Source organism: Delphinapterus leucas, chromosome 19, assembly GCF_059928025.1.
Source record: "Delphinapterus leucas isolate spDelLeu-1000000601 "Yukka" chromosome 19, BTC_Dleu_Yukka2, whole genome shotgun sequence".
NCBI classification, from domain to species: domain Eukaryota; kingdom Metazoa; phylum Chordata; class Mammalia; order Artiodactyla; family Monodontidae; genus Delphinapterus; species Delphinapterus leucas.
The window spans coordinates 36,944,322-36,967,582 of record NC_143147.1 but is presented as its reverse complement, the minus strand read 5'-3'; the positions used below and the strand labels follow the sequence as shown (position 1 = coordinate 36,967,582).

Below are 23,261 nucleotides of genomic sequence, written 5' to 3'. Positions count from 1 at the left end.
TCAATATGTTCCAAGTTTGAACTCAGAATACGTTTTTCAAAGAGACAGGACGATTTTGGTTACTGAACCAGTGTTGTATTTCATATATTCCAGGAGGAAAAATACTTTTGTGTGTGTATTGGGATAAAGGGGAGGAGCTAACCATGGTTACTTAAAGATAACTCCTGCGTTCCAATAATCCCCTATCTATAAAGTTTGAGAATATAAATGAAATATAATCCATCTATAAACTTGAGATTGCCTATATTATTAGTTCTGAAACAATATAATGTTAAAATAAAATTACAGCAAGTGAAAGCACTCATATGCATTTAAAAAATATTAACAGTTGCTCAGTTCAGCAACTTAATAAGGATACCCTATGAACCAGTGTTTCCTATTCCATGAAAACACCTGGAGAAATTTTGTACAGATTAGAAGTTTATTAACAAGCCTAACACAGTATTTAGAATACAGTAAATTCTATTATTACTATTCATAAAAATTTTTTTAAATAAAATTGCATTAATTTGTATTTGCAGAGTAAACATGTACATAACTCTCCAACTTGACGAAGAACACAAAAGTAAATGTAAGCACTACAAACCTACTTATTCTTCTCTGTCTACACCTTTCTCTATTTTGGCTGTTTTCTTCTCTTGGACATCACCAGATACTGTCAAAAAACATTAATAACTCTGTGCTGCTCTCTAGTGGTAAATATAAAATATACTTTATTACATGGTTTTGCTTTCTAATACACTTTCAAACAATGAAATTCTCAGAAAATCAACAAGAGAAAATATACATTATAGGTGTAATTTCTTAGTCTGTCATCACTGACAGGAGATGAGTCACTCAGCACCACTGCTATCAATTTATTACTTTAACTACAAATATTTTTCATGGGGGAAAAAAAGCACAAATTGATGCTTGTATTAAAAGTAAATTCTTTTCACTTGTTAGGTACCATGATCTACTGCATTACTTCAAGTATAGTCTAAGAAATACCTTAGCTATACTGAATACACACACACACACACACACACACACACACACACATACACACACACAGACATATCTCAGCTTTAAAACTAAAGTAGTACATCTCAATTCTTACAAGAAAAATTTTGTTTTTCGTTTGTTTGAATTTGTTTAAATTTAGCATTTAAGTATGCTCTTAGTTAGTTAATAAATTAAATTCAATAGCCAAAAATTATATCATTATAATACCCTATGCTTATTGTATAATACTTACCACTTGGTAAGTGTATTTGGAGGAAACCTTATTATCTCAGCAAGATTGAAACAATTTAAATCTATTGTTTTGGAAGTTACTGGTTAAACTGATTTTTTTTTCTAACAAGGAAAAAAATCCAATTGAATAAACAAACTGCTTTCTAAACAGTGTTTGGTGTAGGAATCAGGGTGGGGGTAAGGGTAGGACAATTTATTCAACCAAAACAACCAGAATAAGGACAATGACAATATAAACAGACTTTATAAGGGTATCCCTTCTCATGTTACATAGCTTGATATTAATAGAATGTTTTATTAAATTCTTTATGTCCTACATCTCTCCAAAAGGGAGGCAATTTTCAACAAAAGACATGTAGAATCACATTAGTAAAACAGAAATAGCAAATAAAATTCAAGAGAAATGAGCATGAAAATATAGTAACCAATTTGTTAACTAAGTGCTTCAAATATGGATCTGAGCTTCCTAGCAACCAGAGCAAAAAGGAACTCATGCTTTATATATTTCTTACAGTGAAGAGGAGAGTAAGGTTTTCTAACTCCTAAAATAGATATTTTCTAGTCTTAATTCTAAATCTAATTTCTCATATGGGCTACTAGTGACTGGCATAATTAACAAATTCAACAAGAATTACTGCAAATTCAGAAGTGAGTGGATTTTATTTGCTCTGTTTGTTTTGTTTTGCATTTAGGAGAGGCTAAATGAAGTACTTTAACTGATCTAAGTTAAACCTAACGCGGAGCAGTGAATAGATAACATGTCTTCAAATATAACCTCTCTCAGCCAGACTTAAAATAAAATTTGAACAGCATATAATTAAAAATATATAACATTTACTTACAGCTTGAAATCTGCTACTTTCATATTTATTTCATATTTATTTCCTATTCATTTGTTAGGTTAAAACTCCACGAGTATAAAGGTCTATCTTCCAATCCCTCTGTATCTTTCACTAAGAAATGGTCACAGTGAACATTCAGTTAATATTAAAAATTTACTGAGATTGGTTCAAGATGGAGGAGTAGAAGGACGTGTGCTAACTCCCTCTTGCGATTGCACAGAAATCACAACTAACTACTGAACAATCATCGACAGGAAGACAATGGAACTCACCAAAAAAGATACCCCACATGCAAAGACAAAGGAGAAGCTGCAGTGAGATGACAGGAGGGGTGCAATCATTATAAAATCGAATCCCATAACTGCTGGGTGGGTGACTCACAAACTGGAGAACAATTATACCACATAAGTCCATGCACTGGAGTGAAGGTTATGAGCCCCACATCAGGCTTCCCAACCTGGGGGTCTGGCAATGGGAGGAGGAATTCCCAGAGAATCAGACTTTGAAGGCCAGCAGGATTTGATTGCAGGACTTAGGACTGGGGGAAACAGGGACTCTACTCTTGGAGTGCACACACAAAGTCTTGTGTGCACCAGGACCCAGGGAGAAGGAGCAGTGACACCACAGGAGACAGAATCAGACCTACCTGCTAGTGTTGGAGGGTCTCCTGCACAGGCAGGGAGCAGCGGTGGCTCACCACGGGGACAAGGACACTGGCAGCAGAAGTTCTGGGAAGTACTCATGGGCAGGAGCCCTCCCGGAGTCTGCCATTAGCCCCAAAATAGAGCCTGTATGTTCCAGTGCTTGGTCTCCTCAGGCCAAACAACCAACAGGGAGGGGACACAGCCCCACCCATCAGCTGACAAGTGGATTAAAGTTTTACTGAGCTGTACCCACCAGAGCAACATGCAGCTCTACACACCACCAGTCCCTCCCATCAGGAAGCTTGCATAAGCCTCTTAGATAGACTCATTCACCAGAAGGCAGACAGCAGAAGCAAGAAGAACTACAATCCTGCAGCCTGCGGAACAAAAACCACAGTCACAGAAAGATAGACAAGATGAAAAGGCAGAGGATTATGTCCCAGATGAAGGAACAAGATAAAACCCCAGAGAAACAACTAAATGAAGTGGATATAGGCAACCTTCCAGAAAAAGAATTCAGAATAATGGTAGTGAAGATGATCCAGGACCTCAGAAAAAGAATGGAGGCAAGGATCAAGAAGATGCAAGAAATGTTTAACAAAGACCTAGAAGAATTAAAGAACAAACAAACAGAGATGAACAATACAATAACTGAAATGAAAAATACACTAGAAGGAATCAATAGCAGAATAATTGAGGCAGAAGAATGGATAAGTGACCTGGAAGACAGAATGGGGGAAATCACTGCTGTGGAACAGAATATGGAAAAAAGAAAGAAAAGAAATGAAGACAGCCTAAGAGACCTCTGGGACAACATTAAATGCACCAACATTGGATTATAGGGGTCCCGGAAGGAAAAGAGAGAGAGAAAGGACCCGAGAAAATATTTGAAGAGATTATAGTTGAAAACTTCCCAAACATGGGAAAGGAAATAGCCACCAAAGTCCAGGAAGCACAGAGAGTCTCAGGTAGGATAAATCCAAGGAGAAACAGGTCGAGACACATAGTAATCAAATTGACAAAAATTAAAGATGCAAAATTATTGAAAGCAACAAGGGAAGAATGACAAATAACATACAAGGGAACTCCCATAAGGTTAACAGCTGATTTCTCAGCAGAAACTCTGCAAGCCAGAAGGGAGTGGCACGATATATTTAGTGATGAAAGGGAAGAACCTACAACCAAGAATACTCTACCCAGCAAGGCTCTCATTCAGATTCGATGGAGAAATCAAAAGCTTTACAGACAAGCAAAAGCTAAGAGAATTCAGCACCACCAGACCAGCTTTGCAACAAATGCTAAAGGAATTCCTCTAGGCAGGGAAAAGACTAGCAACGTAAAACAACCTTGTACATATATAGACTACTATATCAAAACCTCATGGGAACAGCAAACCGAGAAACTACGATAAACAAAAAAAGAAAAAAACAACCAAACAACACTAAATATGATCATCAGAAGAAAACAAAAGAGAAAGAAAAGAAAAAAGACCTACAAAAACAAACCCAAAACAATTAAGAAAATGGCAATAGGAACACACATATCAATAATTACCTTAAATGTAAATGGATTAAATGCGCCAAAAGACACAGACTGGCTGAATGGATACAAAAACAAGACCCGTATATATGCTGTCTACAAGAGACCCACTTCAGACCTAGGGACACATACAGACTGAAAGTGAGGGGATGGAAGAAGGTATTCCATGCAAATGGAAATCAAAAGAAAGCTGGAGTAGCACTACTCATATCCATAAAAATAGACTTAAAAATAAAGACTGTTATAAGAGACAAAGAAGGACACTACATAACAATCAAGGGATCAATCCAAGAAGAAGATATAGCAATTGTAAACATATATACACCCAACATAGGAGCACTTCAATATATAAGGCAAATACTAACAGCCACAAAGGGAGTAATCGACAGTAACACAATAATAGTGGGGGGCTTTAACACCCCACTTTCATCAACAGACAGATCATTCAGACAGAAAATCAATAAAGAAACACAGGTCTTAAATGATACGTTAGACCAGATGGACTTAATTGATATTTATAGAGCACTCTACCCAAAAGCAGAAGAATACACATGCTTCTCAAGTGTACACGGAACATTCTCCAAGATTGACCACATCCTCGGCCACAAAGCAAGCCTCTGTAAATTTAAGAAAATTGAAATCATATCAAGAATCTTTTCTGACCACAATGCTACGAAATTAGAAATAAGCTACAAGAACAAAAAACTATAAAAAGCACAAACACGTGAAGGCTAAACAATATGCTACTAAACAACTAATGGATCACTGAAGAAATCAAAGAGGAAATCAAAAAATACCTAGAGACAAATGGAAATGAAAGCACAATGATCCAAAACCTATGGGATACAGCAAAAGCAGTTCTAAGAGGAAAGTTTATAGCAATACAGTCTTACCTCAGGAAACAAGAAAAATCTCAAATAAACAACCTACCTTATACCTAAAGCAACTAGAGAAAGAACAACAAACAAAACCGAAAGTTAGTAGAAGGAAAGAAGTCATAAAGACCAGAGTAGGAATCATAAAGATCAGATAAGAAATAAATAAACAAACAAAGAAGACAATAGCAAAGATCAATGAAACTAAAAGCTGGTTGTTTGAAAAGATAAACAAAATTGATAAACCTTTAGCCAGACTCAAGAAAAAAGGGAAAGGACTCAAATTAACAAAATTAGAAATAAAAACAGAGAAGTTATAACTGACACCACAGAAATACAAAGGATCATAAGAGACTACTATATGCAACAGTATGCCAATAATATGGACAACCTGGAAGAAATGGACAAATTCTTAGAAAGGTACAGTCTCCCAAGACTGATCCAGGAAGAATTAGAAAATATGAAGAGACCAATCACAAGCACTGAAATTGAAACTGTAATTAAAAAACTCCCAACAAACAAAAGTCCAGGACCTGATGGCTTCATGGGCAAAGTCTATCAAACATTTACAGAAGAGCTAACATCTATCCTTCTGAAACTCTTCCAAAAAAATGGCAGAGGAAGGAAAACTCTTGAATTCATTCTATGAGATCATCATCACCCTGATACCAAAACAAGACAAAGATACCATTAAAAGAGAAAATTACAGGCCAATATCACTCATGAACATAGACACAAAAATCCTCAACAAAAGAGTAGCAATTCGAATCCAACAATACATTAAAAGGATCATACACAATGATCAAGTGGGATTTATCCCAGGAATGCAAGGATTTTTCAATATCCGCAAATCAATCAGCATCATACACTACACCAACACAGTAAAGAATAAAAAACATACGATCACCTCAATAGATGCAGAAAAAACTTTTGACAAAATTCAACACCAATTTATGATAAAAACTTTCCAGAAAGCGGGCATAGAGGGAACCTACCACAAAATAACAAAGGCCATATATGACAAACCCACATCAAGCATCATACTCAATGGTGAAAAGTTGAAATCATCTCCTCTAAGATCAGGAATAAGGCAAGGATGCCCACCCTCACCACTTTTATTCAACATAGTTTTGGAAGTCCTAGCTACAGCAATCAGAGAAGAAAAAGAAATAAAAGGAATGCAAATTGGAAAATAAGAAGTGAAAATGTCACTGTTTGCAGATACATAGAAAATCCTAAAGACATTACCAGAAAACTACTACAGCTCACCAATGAATTTGGTAAATTTGCAGGCTACAAAATTAACACACAGAAATCTGTTGCATTTCTATACACTAATAATGAAAGATCAGAAAGAGAAATTCAAGAAACAATCCCATTTACCATTGCATCAAAAAGAATAAAATATCTAGGAATAAACCTGCCTAAGGAGACAAAAGACTGGCACTCTGAAAACTATAAGACGCTGATGAAAGAAATCACAGATGACATGAACAGATGGAAAGATATACCATGTTCTTGGATTGGAAGAATCAATATTGTCAAAATGACTATACTTCCCAAGGCAATCTACAGATTCAATGCAATTCTTATCAAATTACCAATGTCATTTTTCACAGAACTAGAACAAAAAATGTTAAAATTTGTATGGAGACACAAAAGACCCCAAAAAGCCAAAGCAATCTTGAGAAAGAAAAATGGAACTGGAGGAATCAGGCTCCCTGACTTCAGACTATACTAAAAAGCTATAGTAATCAAAACAGTATGGTACTGGCACAAAAATAGAACTATAGATCAATGGAACAGGATAGAAAGCCCAGAAATAAACCCACGCATCTATGGTCAATGAATCTATGACAAAGGAGGCAAGACTATACAATGGTGGAAAGACAGCCTCTTCAACAAATGCTGTTGGGAAAGCTGGACAGCTACATGTAAAAAAAATTAAATTAGATCATTCTTTAACACTATACACAAAAATAAGCTCAAAATGTTTTAAAGACCTAAATGTGAGACTGGACACTATAAAAGTCCTAGAGGAAAACATAGGCAGGACATTCTCTGACATAAATCGCAGCAATATATTTTCCAATCTGTCTCCCTGAGAAATGGAAATAAGAACAAAAATAAACAAATGGCACCTAATTAAACTCAAAAGCTTTTGCACAGCAAAGGAAACCATAACCAAAATGAAAAGACAACCCACAGAGTGGGAGAAAATACTTGCAAATGATGTGACTGACAAGGGATTAGCCTCCAAAATCTATAAACAGCCCATGTGGCTTAATATCATCAAAACAAACAACCCAATCAAAAAATGGGCAGAAGACCTAAACAGACATTTTTCCAAGGAAGACATACGAATGGCCAAGAGGCACATGAAAAAATGTTCAGCATCACTAATGATTAGAGAAATGCAAATCAAAACTAGTGAGATATCACCTCACACCAGTCAAAATGGCTATCATCAAAAATCCACAAACAATAAATGCTGGAGAGGGCATGGAGAGAAGGGAACCCTCCTACACTGCTGGTGGGAATGTAAAATGGTACAGCCACTATAGAGAACATTATGGAGGTTCCTTAAAAAACTAAAAACAGAGCTAACATATGACCCTGCAATCCCACTCCTGAGCATATATCTGGAGAAAAACATGGTTGGACAGGATACATGCACCCCAATGTTCATTGCAGTACTGTTTACAATAGCCAAGACATGGAAGCAACCTACATGTCCATCGACAGAGGAATGGATAAAGAAGATGTGATACATATATACAATGGAATATTACTCAGTCATAAAAAAGAATGAAATAATGTCATTTGCAGCAACATGGATGGACATAGAGATGGTCATACTGAGTGAAGTAAGTCAGAAAGAGAAAGAGAAATATCTTGTGATATTGCTTATTTGTGGAAACTAAAAAGAAATGATACAAATGAACATATTTACAAAAGAGAAACAGACTCATAGACTTAGAGAATGAACTTATGGTTACAGGGGAGAAGGGCGGAGGGAAGTTATAGTTAAGGGGTTTGGGATTGACATGTACACACTGCTATACTTAAAGCACAGAGAACTCTGCTCAATGTTATGTGGCAGCCTGAATGGGAGGGGAGTCTGGGGGAGAATGGATACATGTACTTGTAGGGCTAAGTTGCTTTGCTGTGCACCTGAAACTATCACAACATTGTTAATCGGTTATACCCCCATATAAAATAAAAAGTTTAAAAAAAAAAGTAAAATTTGAGATTATCCTTCCTTAGCTTAATGCATGCTTAAATGTTTCTCTGTCTTATTAGTCAAAATGTTAATTCTTTCTACTTCCTAGATGTATACACCATCACAAAAAAAAAAAAATTAAAAATTTTACTGATGATATAGGAAAACACACCTCATCACTAGTGGTTTTGTCTTTTAGGTGCAGGGTTATTTTTATTTTCATTTTTACCTTATAACAGTCTCCTCCAGGCATGATTTCCTGAATATATACCAAGGGACCTTCATTCCGGTTAATTCCTCCTAGGATCTTCAGACCAAGGCCTGTCTCCTTGGTAACTGTAATCATCTGAAAGGCAGGGTCCCTAAGATGAAGTAAAGTAGCATATGCACAGATTAGCCTAGAGGTGGGTACCTACTTTTTCTTTAAACTGTTTGGTAAATCAAATTCTTAGAACTAGACAACTCAGAATACTCAGTACACACTAGCAACGACATTTTAAAAAGTATGATCATACAAAAGCAATCAAATGAATTTTCTTAGCTCTAATTTTAGTTTTTCTATAAAACAGCCAAACAGTACAAGAAATTACTGCAATAATGCTTATTTCTTTGGAGTAGAAAATACTTTAAAAATATTATTTAAACAACTTTAAAGATTTATTAAAGGTGACTGAAGAGACTTAGTTTTAACTGATTATTTTGACTACACTGAAGGATTCCAAAACAAAATACTTTAATGAATTAGGTAAGTGACTTTAAAAGACATGTTTTTGGCCACTTAAAGCAAAATAAATATGACCTTCATTTGAAACTCAAAAAAATGCAGTTTATCTTTTTAATTTAGAAAGAGTATTTTCCTGGTACAAATCACTTGCTCCAGCTGCAATTTCTGCCAGACATAAAAGTGATGCCGTTAGAAAAGAAGGAACTGTTAAAAGAATTCTGCAAAAGGTACTCTCCCCCCTTCACCTCAGTTGTGTTTCTAAACAGTGGTCAGAGCAGACACTTTTACCGGTCCAAGAGAACTTGAATAAAGCATGAAATGAAGTTCAGGGCCGTCTGCTTACTTATGGTGTAGTGGGTGTTGTGCTAAGCAATATACATACATTAGGCCGTTCAACTAATACTTATAAAATCCCTATGATGATTACCCTCATTTTTCTAAAAGGACCCAAATCTGGGCAGGTTAACTTGGTGGCCCAAGGTTACGAAGCTGGAGAACAACAATGTGAGGGCAGTCTGTCTAACTCCAGAGACAAAGTATGGTCTAAGGTCTACTTCACTGGTGCATTAAAGCCATTGTTGAATATAGGACTTCCAGCTGTCTTCAAACGTGCCAAAACACAGAAACCGCTCTTTAAAAAGAGTTACTTCATATCTTACATATGATTATAGCTTTAAAAAAATTTTCTTAACTTCTGCCATAGAAGTTCTGACTATATCTTTAAGAAGACTTGTATTCAAAAGTTAAATCATAAAAAAGTAGAATGAAAGAAATTAAAATTTTTTAAAAAACTTACAAAACTCCCTGTTTTTGAATATTTTGCCCTTTATATAGCACATCCTTTAGGGCTGCATTATACTGAATTCAACTCTAGGGTTGGAGGGCCTATCTGGGGATACTAGGGTAATAGTCAATTATCTAGGAAAAAAAGGCAGAAAATGTTCTACAGTCAGATTTCAGAACCTCAGTCCATTCTTGACAGGAGATTTAGACTGCAAGGACGTAAAGGGGTGAAGCCTAGAAAAGGGCAAGATGAAGAAAGGGGACAAAGGTCCTCATTAAGCACCTCCAATAAGCTCTTAAACCCTCTAAATGTCAATTTCCTTCAATGGGGACACACACGATCTCCAGCATATGTTATTTCAGTAAGGGATCCCTCCTTTTCTAATCCCAACACACAGTATCTATTATTAACACAGCAGTGTATTTACTTGCTAGGACCTTACTTTAAAATTCCCTCATTGTTAAGAATTTATATTACTTCCTTTTTTTTTTTTTTTTTTTTTTGTCTATTAAAAATAGTTCTGCTGGGCTTCCCAGGTGGCGCAGTGGTTGAGAGTCCGCCGGCCGATGCAGGAGACACAGGTTCGTGCCCCGATCCGGGAAGATCCCATATGCCGCGGAGCGACTAGGCCCGTGAGCCATGGCCGCTGAGCCTGTGCGTCCGGAGCCTGTGCTCCGCAACGGGAGAGGCCACAACAGTGAGAGGCCCGCGTACCACAAAAACAAAACAAAACAAAACAAAACAAAACAAACAAACAAAAAAAAAACCAGGCAGAGACACTGCTTTTCACCTATCAGATCAACGTAAATTTAGAACTTTCACAATATAAGACAAGGCTTTAGGAAAGAGGTACTCTTTTACATTGTTGGTGGTAATGCAAAATGGCATAACCCCTAAAGAGGGGATTTGGTAGTCTCTAACTTTACCTTCTGATCCAACAATCCCCTTTCTAGGAACCTTTCCCAAAGATACTCTGGCAAGAAATACAAATGACTTGTATACTAGGTTCGTCATTTGGCATAATTTGTGATCACCAAAAATAGCAAACAATTCAAATGTCCATCAATAAGGTACTGGATGAATAAACTATGGTATATTAAGAACAGAATACTATACAGTTACAACAAGGTACAAGGAAGATCTTTATAAATTGATATGAAGTGATCACCAGGATATAATTTTAAGTTAAAAAAAAGTCTGGTCAAAACACTATATATAATATGCTACCTTTTTGTTAAGAATGCACTGGCAAGTGGAGCCTGGGAGCTGAATCCTGGGTGTTTTGGAACATTTTGCCTTGGTCATATGCTACTTCCTCATGAACTTGATTTTGCCCTAAGTAGTTGGATAAAACTCTGCTGTCACACAGAGTAAAACTGTTCAACATCAATGCATGGAGCTCTGTAGACAGAACTCTTCACCTACCACACAGCTGGGCCTGGCTTATATCTCTATGAGACTGGAGCTTTCCACTGCTCCCAGGAGGAGGCATCAGAGAAAGATACCTTGAGTTTAACTAACCTGACACCCTTCTGCAGGGAAGATCTTCAAACCTGAGTCAAAGGGCTGGTGAACACTTGTTTACTACGTAAGCAAGAGTAGAAGAATGTCTATACAGTGGAACTATATACAGAATAAATAATAACTTTGAGAAAAAATATAATTATATACACACATATATATATCACATGCATATATATTTATATGGATATGTATTTGCTTATGCAAAAAGAAACACTGAAAAAGAACTAAGAATAAAGATGGCTATTTATAGGAGGAATGAAGGCACAGAGTGAAAGACAAGACTGAAAGCAGGACTTCTCCAAATATACCTTGTTATATGTGTGTTACATGTTTGCAAAATGGCCAATTCTTCTCGTCTCTGTCTGCATGCCCCCAGGAATGTGACTTTACTGTTCCTTCCATTAAAAAGTAAAGTCTGTAACTCTAGACCTTGAATTTGGACTTAGTTATCTAAATTGCTTTAGCCAATGGTGCATAAGCAAATGTGAGGAAAACAGACATTTGAAAAACACTTGTGTTTTGTTGCTGGGAACCATTCTACCACCACGTGAAAAAGTCTGAGCTAGCTGCTTGGAAGATAAGATGCCAAGTTGAAAGAGACTTCAGCTATCCAGCCTTCCTAGATGAGGCCCCAGAACATGTCAATGAGGCCACCCTACGTGATCTGGTGCAGCCCAGAAGAACTGTTCACAGAATCATGAGGAAGAATAAATGCTTGCTTGTTTTAAGGTACTTTGAGCTGGTTTGTTAGTCAGCAAATGTTAATCTTAACATTGTTATTTTTATACTGGAATTATAAAATATTTTAGGTATTTAAAAAATCAGATCAAATTTTTAAAAAACAGTCTATATAAATAATTCTAAAAGAGAATGCTTAATTGTCCTTTACCCTGATTTACATAGAAAGCTCTGATCAACCTTTTCATTACCACTATCTTAGACCACAGGTAGGTAGCTGTATAAAACTTTCCACCAAATGTTCATTAATATTCTACATATTTTAAACTATGATAGTTCAAAACATATTAAATTTAATTTAGCAATTACTTTTCAAGTAGACCGGATGATACTACGGCAGATGTATTTTTATTCATGGTTTCACCACTACTGTAGCCTTGGATTTAACAGCTGTATAAATGAAGATCTTGATGAAGAGTCTATAAATTCTTCTTTTCCTAAGATTGGAGAAGTAGAAAATAAACTGTCATGTCTTAGAACAGTCAAATTTGATTTTAACTGTGCATAAAAACATTACATATACTTGGCATGTAAACAATATGTGCCTGTGTATAGATGATAGATGTATTTTATATATGTTGAGCTATGGCATTTTAGTCATTGCTGATAATATCTGAGAAATGTAAAGGCAGTTCTGTAGATAGAAAGCTAGATAGAGCTATAGGACTATATCTATATCATTATTAATATCTATAGCTATATAAAAATCTGTATATTCTAGCAGAAGTGAAGAATACAGTTAAGCTTTAGGTAACTATTATAGCTTCCACCGTTACTAAGCTTAAGAAACACAGAATAATAAAAGACTGAGGAAAATGTCTCTTGTGAGCACAAGGCTAGGAATTTTACAGTCAGAATGTCGGAAAAATAATTATACAATACACTTTGAAGAAAACACAAATTCCTACTGTCTCACCAACTATCTTGAGGGACTTCCTGCAGATCCTATATTACTCTGACTCATATTACTCCATGAGCTTCTTAAATACTTTCCTATAAAAAGAAAAAAATATTATTTTAATGTCTCATATAGCTCCACTGTGAAAATTATAGAGAATAGTGCAGTTTCATTTAATTTAAAAACTGTATTTGAACAGATTTACCACTTCTGTATAAGAAACATAAAGTATAGAAACCTGAAGTTGAAAAAGACCTTAGGATCATTTAGCACAGCTCTCTTATTAAAGCAATGAGTAGCTAGATTCAGAGAGATTGTGTACTTCCCTATACAAATGAGAAATAGTCAATGGTTTTTTTTCCCAACTAGAACTCAGGCTTCAGAGCCCACAGCATGAAACTTGACATCAGACAGACCTGCATTCCAATTTGAGCTTCTAGGCTTCTCCAAGCATCAGTTTCTTCAAAGGTACAGTAGGTAGTAGTGATGGTTTTACAAATGGATACACATGTCAAAACTCACCAAACTGTCTCACTATAAATATGTGCTGTTTGTTATAAATCAATTATACCCTAGTAAAGTTAAATTTTTTTAAAAATCCAATTTTCAGTTAAAAATGGCAGCTTGACATTGGCATGTATCTTCTTTTCCTCCAAGAGCCCACTAATATAAGAGTAAAGGGTTACAAACAGTATAAACTCATAATGTTAGAGAAAAAATGAAAGAAGAGCCATGAGATGAAAAGTTTCAATAAATTTCTGGAAGACAAAAAATAGATGGTAGGACGATAATTGATAAAGGAGGCCTGAAGAAGCTGAAAGCTAGGGAAAGGCTTTGTAAACACTTTTAAGTTTGAGCACACATATAGAAAATGGTAATACTTGTATGGTGTACTGGGGTAAACAGAGGTGGCATGCTATACCTCTAAGAAGCTGAGGGGCAGTCACTAACTCAGCACACCATAACTGATTCATGGCAAAATTCTGGCCTAAAAAACAGCTAGAGATGTTGAGGAACATATCTAGTAGAATCCCAGAGAGGTTGGGGACTCAGGAACCCAAAGTACTAGGGACAGTGAAACTGAGGTGGAGAACTAAAATCAAGGGGATTATCCCATCTCTTCTCCAACTACTTACGTGAGAGAAATCCTAGATTCTTCTGTCAATAAATTAAATGGACTCTGAAGAAAGAGCCGACAACCTCCTGGGATCCTAACACAGAATTGTATCACTGGTCTGGGTGTTAAAAACCTGCTTCAACTTTCACAGCCCCTGTGGTAGCAAGCAACAGAAACAGTGGGAGCACACAGATCAACAATAGCAGGGAAATGAAGCCATCAAGCGCTGTCATCAGCAAGAGTCTGATGGCCAGGAAGCAAGAAGGTTACTCAGTACCCCATGGGGGAAGGAGGGGAAACTTGAGGGAAGAGCTTACAATCCTAGGGCTTGACAGAGTAATGACTCAAGAGTCAAGAGCTGCTGCAGTGGTCCACAAGACTAATGCAGCGGTAGAAGAGAGTTCAATTCTAAAAGTAAGTTTTTATAAGTTCATTATAGACTGCTTTAATAATATAGCAGAATGGAGCAGATTCCCAAACCTTCAGTGAGGAAGTTTTGATATAACAATAATAATAGCAACTACCATCTATTGGCACCATGTGTCACACACTGTGCTAAGTATTTCAAATGTATTTATCTTATTTAATATCATGAAAAATCCATTAGCTTTAAGTAAAAAAAAGCTGAGTTCAAATGGCAAAACCGCTATATGCTAGCCATACAGCCTTAGAAGAGTTACCTAACCTCCTGGCGTCTCTTCATATTAAGGTAGGAATAATAACACCTAGCTAAAAGGGTTGCCATGAGGATTAAGGGAGATGTAAAAAACTGGGCTGTCTTCACAGTGTTACCAAAGTGAGTAAGATCCCCATGCAGTAGTGATTTGTCTTAGCTGGGCACTGGGTCCCCAGGTCATGGAACATATCCAAGTATAATGGATATGTCATTGTTAAATTCTATAATAGATTCCATATAGTGTCATTTAATTTTTTTTCTACTTCAAACTATTAAAATGAAATTTCAGTTTTTAAATTATTTCATTCACCTAACATACCTGTCATTGTCCTAAGTGCTGGAGGTGAGATAAAAAGAAAAGAGTCTCTCCCCAGAGACAGTCAAATAAACAGACATCAGGAGTGTGCTAAGTGCTCTGACAGTGGTATTCACAGGGTGCTGGGGGCATGGAGGAAGGCCATCTAACCCAGAATGGAGGAGTCGTCATGAAACAGCAACACAGCCAGGCATCATACTAGAGGATTTTATCCTCAGAGGAGCCCCAAAAGGCAGGTAATATTAACCCATTTTACATAAGAGAAAATCAGTTAATGGAGAAGCTATGTGACTTGCCCATGGCCACAGTGCTAAACAGTTATAAAGTGGAATTTGAATCCAGTTCTGCCTGGCTTCAAACACAAGCTTTTTCTGTTACAGGACACTGGAAAATTAATTTATGTGGAAAAATGTCATCCTCCAACAAAGTAAGATAAGAGAGTGTTAATTTAATTAATGCTGTCTCTCTTCTATGAAGATGATACTATTTTTTTTTTTTTTTTTGGCTGTGTCACGCAGCATGCAGGATCTTAGTGCCCCAACCAGGGATTGAACCCGTGCCCCCTGCAGTGGAAGCATGGAGACTTAACCACTGGACCGCCAGGGAAGTCCCTATGAAGATGATACTACTGATTAAACTTCTTTACAATAATGAAATGGGTTTAATCTTATCCATTCAAACATCAGGCTTTTTTTTTTCCTCTCCACATGAACAAGGTACCCATTGTCATATCCTTAAAAATCATAAAATGCCTTTTCCTTCCCTCTCCTTTGCTTGTTTCCTACTCCTTCCTTTATACGAGCGAGCAAGGTCCTCAATTGATAGGAGTTCTAGTAATGTTACACATCTACCCCAATCCCCCAACTTCACAGTATTAATGAATGACACAAAGAAAATATTCTATTCTTTTACTAAAAATACGACTATTCAAGGAAAATATTTTGTTTTTCTAGGTTGCTGACTCATAGGGGGAAAAGGTTAGGTCAGCAAAAACAGAGACAGTGGAACACTGGGGGAAAATATCTTGTTTTATAAGCTGACTCTATTCTGGAAAACTTAAATTAGAGCTTTACTTTGATACACAACTCTCTTATGACTGCATTAGAAGTTTTCATTCCATACAATTAAAAATCTCATCAGATAAAAATCTGCATATCATGCACATGATGTCTGAATAACAGACTTAATAATTTATGTTCTCAGAGACACGACATTCAGTATTTTCTAAAACTAGTTCTTTTTACCAGACCAAAAATAGAGAATATAAAAGGGAAAGGGATAAAAACATCTGACAGAAATGATGGTAAGTGTTAACTTGATTAAACTATAATAATGCCATATGAAACATTATATTTTTAAAATTTAAATAATAGTTAATACATTCCAATGTGGGTATATATTATGGATGCATATCTCTGTCCTATCCAGCTCCACACCATTTCCACACTTAGGTACCCACTGTTTTAGTTTCTTGTGAATCCTTTTAGTTCTTTTATATACAAATAAACAAATATAAATAAATCTTCTGATTCCTTTACATTTTTTTGATGCAGAAAGTAGCTACAATCAGGCACAAAGCACCCAGCTGTTCAGGTTGTACACTGTACAATCCTGAGGGTTTGTATGGGTCATACAGACTCTGATGTGAACAGGTACTCTGGAGTGTATGGTAGCCCTGCATACTATATGCACTACTGTGCAACCTGTTTCTTTTTTTCTTTAACTTAATATATAACTTGGAATTCTTTTCATATTTTTACATAGCATACTAATTTATATTCATAGCTGTATAGTATTCCATTTTATGGATGGACCATATTTATTTATTCCCTTACTGATAGATATTTAAATTGTTTCACTTTTTTTGCTATTGCCATAATGAAATCTTTATATATAGGTCACATTACACATGTACAAATCTATCTGTAAGATAAATTTACAAAAATCAGAGTTTATACACACTTGCTATTTTGACAGAAAATGCCAAACTGCTCTCTATCTGGGTTGTACTATTTACAATTCCATCAATAATAGTGCCTCCATCAATAATAGTGCCTGGTATTCCAAATCCTCACCAACATGGTATACTACATTACTTGGATTTTGACAGTCATATTGATGAAAATGGTATCTTAATGTAGTCTGAGTGAGGCTGAGCATTTTTTTTATGCTTTCAGAACCTTTTATGTGAACTGTGTTTTCCTATCTTTTGCCAATTTTCCTATTCATTGTTAGCTTTTTACTGTCTATTTTCTAGTTCTTAAATCCTAGGGAGATTATTCCTCTGTCTGCACTAAGAATTGTAAGTATATCTTTCTCCTTTTGTTCTTAGACTTTTTTTTTTTTTGGTTATGCAAAAGTTTGTGGCTAAATTTATGTTTTATGATTTTTGGTTTAAGTCAAATGAAAGTCCTTGCTGACTCCACAAAGTTACAAAGAACTCTCATATTTTCTTACAGTTTCATTCTAAAATCTTTGATCCATTTGGAAACCACCTACAGTATAAGGTATAGATCCAACTCTTATTTTCTCCCCCAAGAAGATCACTCAGTTGTCTTAACCACATTTATTAAATGTGATTTGAGATGCAACCTTTATCATACACCAGATCTCATAAGTACTTGGGTCTACTACTGTACTTTTTTATTCTGGCCCATTTGTTATTCTACGTATTTATGTACCAACACTATTTTATTTTAATCATAGACGCTCTATAATATGTTTTCATATCTGGTAAGGACAATACACCCCTCACTGCTCTTTTTCATCCAAGTTTCCTGGCTATTTTTGGTTATTTTTACACATTAACATCTAAATCTCCTTGTTTTTTTTAAAAAAAGTTAATTGTTGGGAATCACGTTAAATTTGCAAATTGATTGAGGAAGCTCTGGTATCTATCTTTTTGATTTTTCCTGTCACAGTACTTGGTATATCTTTCCTTTTGTTCAAGTCTTCTTTTGTGACCTTCTGCAGTGTAAAGTGTCTTCATATGGGTCTTGCACATTTCTTATTTATTTAATTCCTAGGCATTTTGATATTTTTTCTATTAACTTAATGCCTTTTAAAACACCTATTATAAAAAAAAATAAAACACCTATTATTTTGAAAGGATAAAAACTGTTTTGGGAAAACTTAGTAAAATCTTCTAGAAAACAATCTCTTTCACCCCAAATTCTATCACATGATTTAATGTCTTTATTTTTTAGTGTTACTAGTAAACTAGTTGAAGGAAAAACAGGCCCAATTCATATATTACATTTTAGTTGAAAATTGTGTAACTGCAATATGTTCGTTTATATCCAAGTGCATCTTATTTAACACTTCAATACATATACACATACTCACAGCTTATAGACAATTAATTAATTAGAAGACTTACTGAGTTATCATTACAAAGATTAAAATAATAACTCTAGGACAGACTCATAAGAGCTTTATAAGCAAGAACCTAATTCTCATCCTCCCTTGACAAAGTATTTTTATTTATTTATTTATTTTTATTATTATTATTTTTTTTTTTGCGGTACGCGGGCCTCTCACTGTTGTGGCCCCTCCCGTTGCGGAGCACAGGCTCCGGACACGCAGGCTCAGTGGCCATGGCTCACGGGCCCAGCCGCTCCGCGGCATGTGGGATCTTCCCGGACCGGGGTACGAACCCGTGTCCCCTGCATCAGCAGGTGGACTCTCAACCACTGCGCCACCAGGGAAGCCCGACAAAGTATTTTTATATCTAATTCAAAGTTCTTAACAAGCTATGTTGCCAAGGAACTCTAGTGTCTTTTAGTTGTTCCTCTAAAGTGAAATGGTAAACAGAAGAGACAAAGGACAGGTGTTGTAACAGTGGAGGAGAGATTTATTGGCTTAATACTAAACCCAAACAGTCTCTCCCCTCTCCCTCCTCTTCCACCTCCTCCATCATCATCATTCCCATCATCATCTTAAAAAGCACATGAGAAAGGTGCTTTGTCAGAAGCTATCGAGTCATATACATCTAAATGTCTTTGAAGACTCACCAGATTATTTCAGTCAAGTAACTGGGGAACTTTAGTTCATTACTGAGTGTGACAGCTTATGCTTATGTCATTAGAAAGGGAAAAAAAAAAAGAAGAAAAGGAGAACAAGGAGGCTTTTTCTTAGGAAACAGTGAAATTTTACATTAAGGTCATTTTAAGGGAGAAGGAGGGCTACCCAATAAGTTATCTGTCTGAATTCTGTGACTGACAAATTAGAAATGCCTCCTATTTATAAATTCACTGGAACTAATATTAAAAATGTCAATATCGCTTATTGTAAAGTTAGGCTTAGAGATTCAGTATTATACTTGAAGAAACACACATATAAGAAAATGACAGTGTTTAGGAACTGTGACAACTTGTACACCTTATGACAGCAGAAATTCTTCAAGACAGCATTAGCTATTTATATAATCCTAGGGTTGTTTAAGAACATCGGCAAAAATCAGGAATGACTCCCTTCCCTGGGCTAGACTTTAACTGATCTTTTAAAATGGCATGAAAGTTTCAGGAAATCAAGATATAAAAAATCGGTCAAAAAAAAAAAAATCGGTCAAAGGGTTATTTTACTATCTTCTTGATTCTGTACCCAAAGGCAATATTCCCCCTGGTGGTACATTTTTTTCTTAGATTTTCAAGAATCTAAGCAGGTCAGGAATGCTACTCATTTGTCTTGGAGGTGGATGAATAGCAACTGCTTGTAACCCACAGCACAACCCAGTGGGAAACAACGGAAAACTGCTTCAAAGAAGGAGTCCTGGGCTTCTTCTTTTTTTTTTTTTTTTTCTGGGCGTCTTGAAAGATCTTCATCAGACCAACAGCTCACTGCTCTCACAAGTTTCCTTAGACTATCTGACTGCCTTCTGCTTGCCAATCACTGGCTCAGTACAATCATGTTCACGCACTGTGCTAAATGCTTATGATATTATGCCAAAAAAGACAAGGCCTCTGCTTTTATGGCATCTACATGCTAGCGCTGGGAGAAAAATAACAAAAATGGAAACAACATGAACTAGATTTCAGATACTGAAAGGTGATATGATCATATGTGACTGGACAAAGGAGAGCTAATTTAGACTGGGTACTAGAGTTCCATCTAAGATCCAAATAATAGGTCAGCCAGGAGAAAAACTGAGGGAAAAAAACTGAGGTACCAAGTATTCCAGGCAGAGAACATCTCAAGGCAGCAAAAAATTTGGGATGTTTACAGAACAAAATAAGTGTGACTGGAGCATGACGAATGGGGAGAGAGAGGAGATGAAGTTAGAGAGAAGTAGGCAGGGTCTAGAGTACTTAGAGCCTTAGGCGTCATGTAAGAAATAAGAATTTTTGCTTGATCTTATTTCGTACAACCTGACTGTTCTCAGGAGATCTGAATTTGCCTTTTGCCTTATCTCTTTAACTTCTGCTTATTCTAGGTAGGCTGACTATACCCTAGCCTGAATTATGCCAGAATGTCAGTCAGTTCATTTGGGATATAATCAATTGGGGGAAGGGGGCAGTACAAAATGAAAATGCGAAGCCCTTTGTTAAAAAAAAAATTATTAACAATTTCAAGAAAGTGACAGCAGAGGATTAAACCAAGTACAGGGTCCAACTAAGTGAGCAAGGCCTGTGTGACTGACTGCACAGGTCACATACCGATGAAGCTGGCCCTGATCTTGATAAATGTTACTTGAAAAAAATAAATGCCTTCTACTGATGAATAATTTCTGTTTTCATTTCACCTTATCTGTCAATCACATAAACTTATTCAAGATTTTTTAAATGGAGTAGCCTCTCAAACATGTGGTTTAAAGGAAGCTGCCAGGCTATATGGGAAAAGAATCAAAAACAGAGTGGATATATGTATATGCATATGTATAACAGATTCTCTTTGCTGTACACCTGAAACTAACACAACATTGTAAATCAACTACACTCCAATAAAAATTAAATCTGCAAATATTTCCACATTTTTAAAGTGGATTCTACATGATGATAATTTAATATAAACAATTACTTTTTTGTTTTCATATCAAAAAAAATAAAGGAAGCTGCACAGAAATAAAAAAACTAGGATATCAAGACTTACTGCAGCAACTTCATGCCATTATTGTGTACTAATTGGAAAACAGTGATTATCCAGTCTATTCTCAGGCAAACTACAATTCATTTGTTCTTACTATTTACTCAAATGTATTACTCTTCATCTTTTAGGTAGAAGGAAAGCACTGCAATAAATACCTACCAAATAAACAGTTGTTAGTACTGTTGGAATAATTGTTAGGTACTTCAAATTGCCAAATGGATCTAAATGGCTTTATTAGGCAGCCAGCTAAGAAATACAGCTCAGTGGCTAACATATTAAGATTTACGTTGCAATGTCCTTAACTTATGCATCAAAAATACTAAAAAATGTAATTATAAACCAATTTTTTTTTTTATTTTTGGCCACACTGTGTGGCTTGCAAGATCTTAGTTCCAAGATCGGGGATAGAACCCATGCCACCTGCAGTGGAAGCACTGAGTCCTAACCACTGGACCACCAGGGAACTCCCAGAAACCAAATTTTAAAAACAATACGTCTTTATAATCCTTAAGTCAGAAAGCCTGAAAACCAATAATCAGATAAGAAAACATTGTGACTATCAGGTTTTTTTCCCATTTTTCCTTCTTTTTCCACCTGCACCCATTTCACTCACCTCCATTCCCCAAAATGGTTTGTATGAAAAATAACAACGTATTTTACCTACTATGTAAAATTGAACATGATCATAGCTAACTAGAAAGTGTTCACAAGGTTCAATTATTTACTGCTAAAAATGATATTACAAATAAAAGATGCTGAGTCTGAAATGTCAGTCCAGCCCCTGATGTTTTAAGTTTGTAATCAACATCTCTACTTGCAGGACAGGGTTGTACTAGCCTTGCCTGAGTTGCTCCCATTCCATTCATGGTAGAACCCATTACTTAGCATTAGTTACCACAATGATTTATGCAACATCACAAGCACACTCAGACTCACAAGAATTGCAGCCAATGCTGCTCTATTGCTATCGAGATTACTGTACCTTGGAAAAGAGCAATTTCATTTGCAATTATACAACAAAATAAAAGTACAAAACAAAGACATTATTAGTGACATATTTATGCTGCTACCTCTTGCTACATGGAAGGGTTGCCTGGAAAAAAGGAATAGTCAGAGGGAATGTTTTGTTGGTTTCAGTGACATTAATGTTTGCACAGGGTTTGAGTCTATGCTGTAAGGAATTTAAAATATGACAGGTCTTGTCCTGAAAGAGATGACAATCTGGTATAAGAACTAAGGTAGATACAGATGAAAAAAATTTTCAAACATTCTCATAACACAGGAATAAGTCTGTAGAATCAGAGAATCTTGAAATTTTCGTGTCAAAGTAGAAAAGTCATGAGGACACGGGGAGGGGGAAGGATAAGCTGGGACAAAGTGAGAGAGTGGTAGTGTATATATGGACATGTATACGCTACCAAATGTAAAATAGATAGCTAGTGGGAAGCAGTCGCACAGCACAGGGAGATCAGCTCAGTGCTGGGTCCACCTAGAGGGGTGGGATAGGGAGGGTGCCAGGGAGATGCAAGAGGGAGGAGATATGGGGATATATGTATACGTATAACTGATTCACTTTGTTATAAAGCAGAAACTAACACACCAAAAAAAAAATGTAGAAAAGAAAGAAGATACTTTTTTTTCCTTTTTCTTTTTTTTGGTTTCTAAATTTCTGGCCCTGTGACCACAGTTAATCAGTTACTCTCTCAAGGTGACCATCATCACTCACCTGCACTACAGCAACTGCCTCCTAACTGTTCTATTTTCTTTTTTGCTCCCTTCCCTTTTCCACACCATAACCAATATCTTTTTAAAAATGTGAATCAGATATCACTTGTATGCTTCGTATTATTTTTAGAATAAAATACAAACGCTTGGACATGGCTTATAAGGCTCTGTATTATCTGGCCCCAGTATACCTGCGCTGACCCATTTCCTACCACTTTTCTCCCTGCTCACAAGGCTAGGAAGAGATGGCCTCCTTTTTGTTCTTCAGTGGTAAGTAGCTCTTTCTTGCCTAGGGGTCTTGGCATGACTTGGAATT

At 36.1% G+C, this 23,261-nt stretch overlaps 1 protein-coding gene across 1 annotated transcript in view; it reads right to left on the bottom strand.

The window, feature by feature from the left end:
- The window catches only part of STXBP4 (syntaxin binding protein 4), a 189,695-nt gene that overhangs the window by 164,871 nt on the left and 1,563 nt on the right, over window positions 1-23,261 (bottom strand). Inside the window, exons 2-4 of the mRNA XM_022552629.2 lie at window positions 13,046-13,122; window positions 12,439-12,566; window positions 8,589-8,721 (exon numbers count right to left, since the gene is read on the bottom strand). Coding sequence (XP_022408337.1) covers window positions 8,589-8,721; window positions 12,439-12,485 — 180 coding nt within the window. The 5' untranslated portion in view covers window positions 12,486-12,566; window positions 13,046-13,122. The remainder of the gene's footprint in view (window positions 1-8,588; window positions 8,722-12,438; window positions 12,567-13,045; window positions 13,123-23,261) is intronic.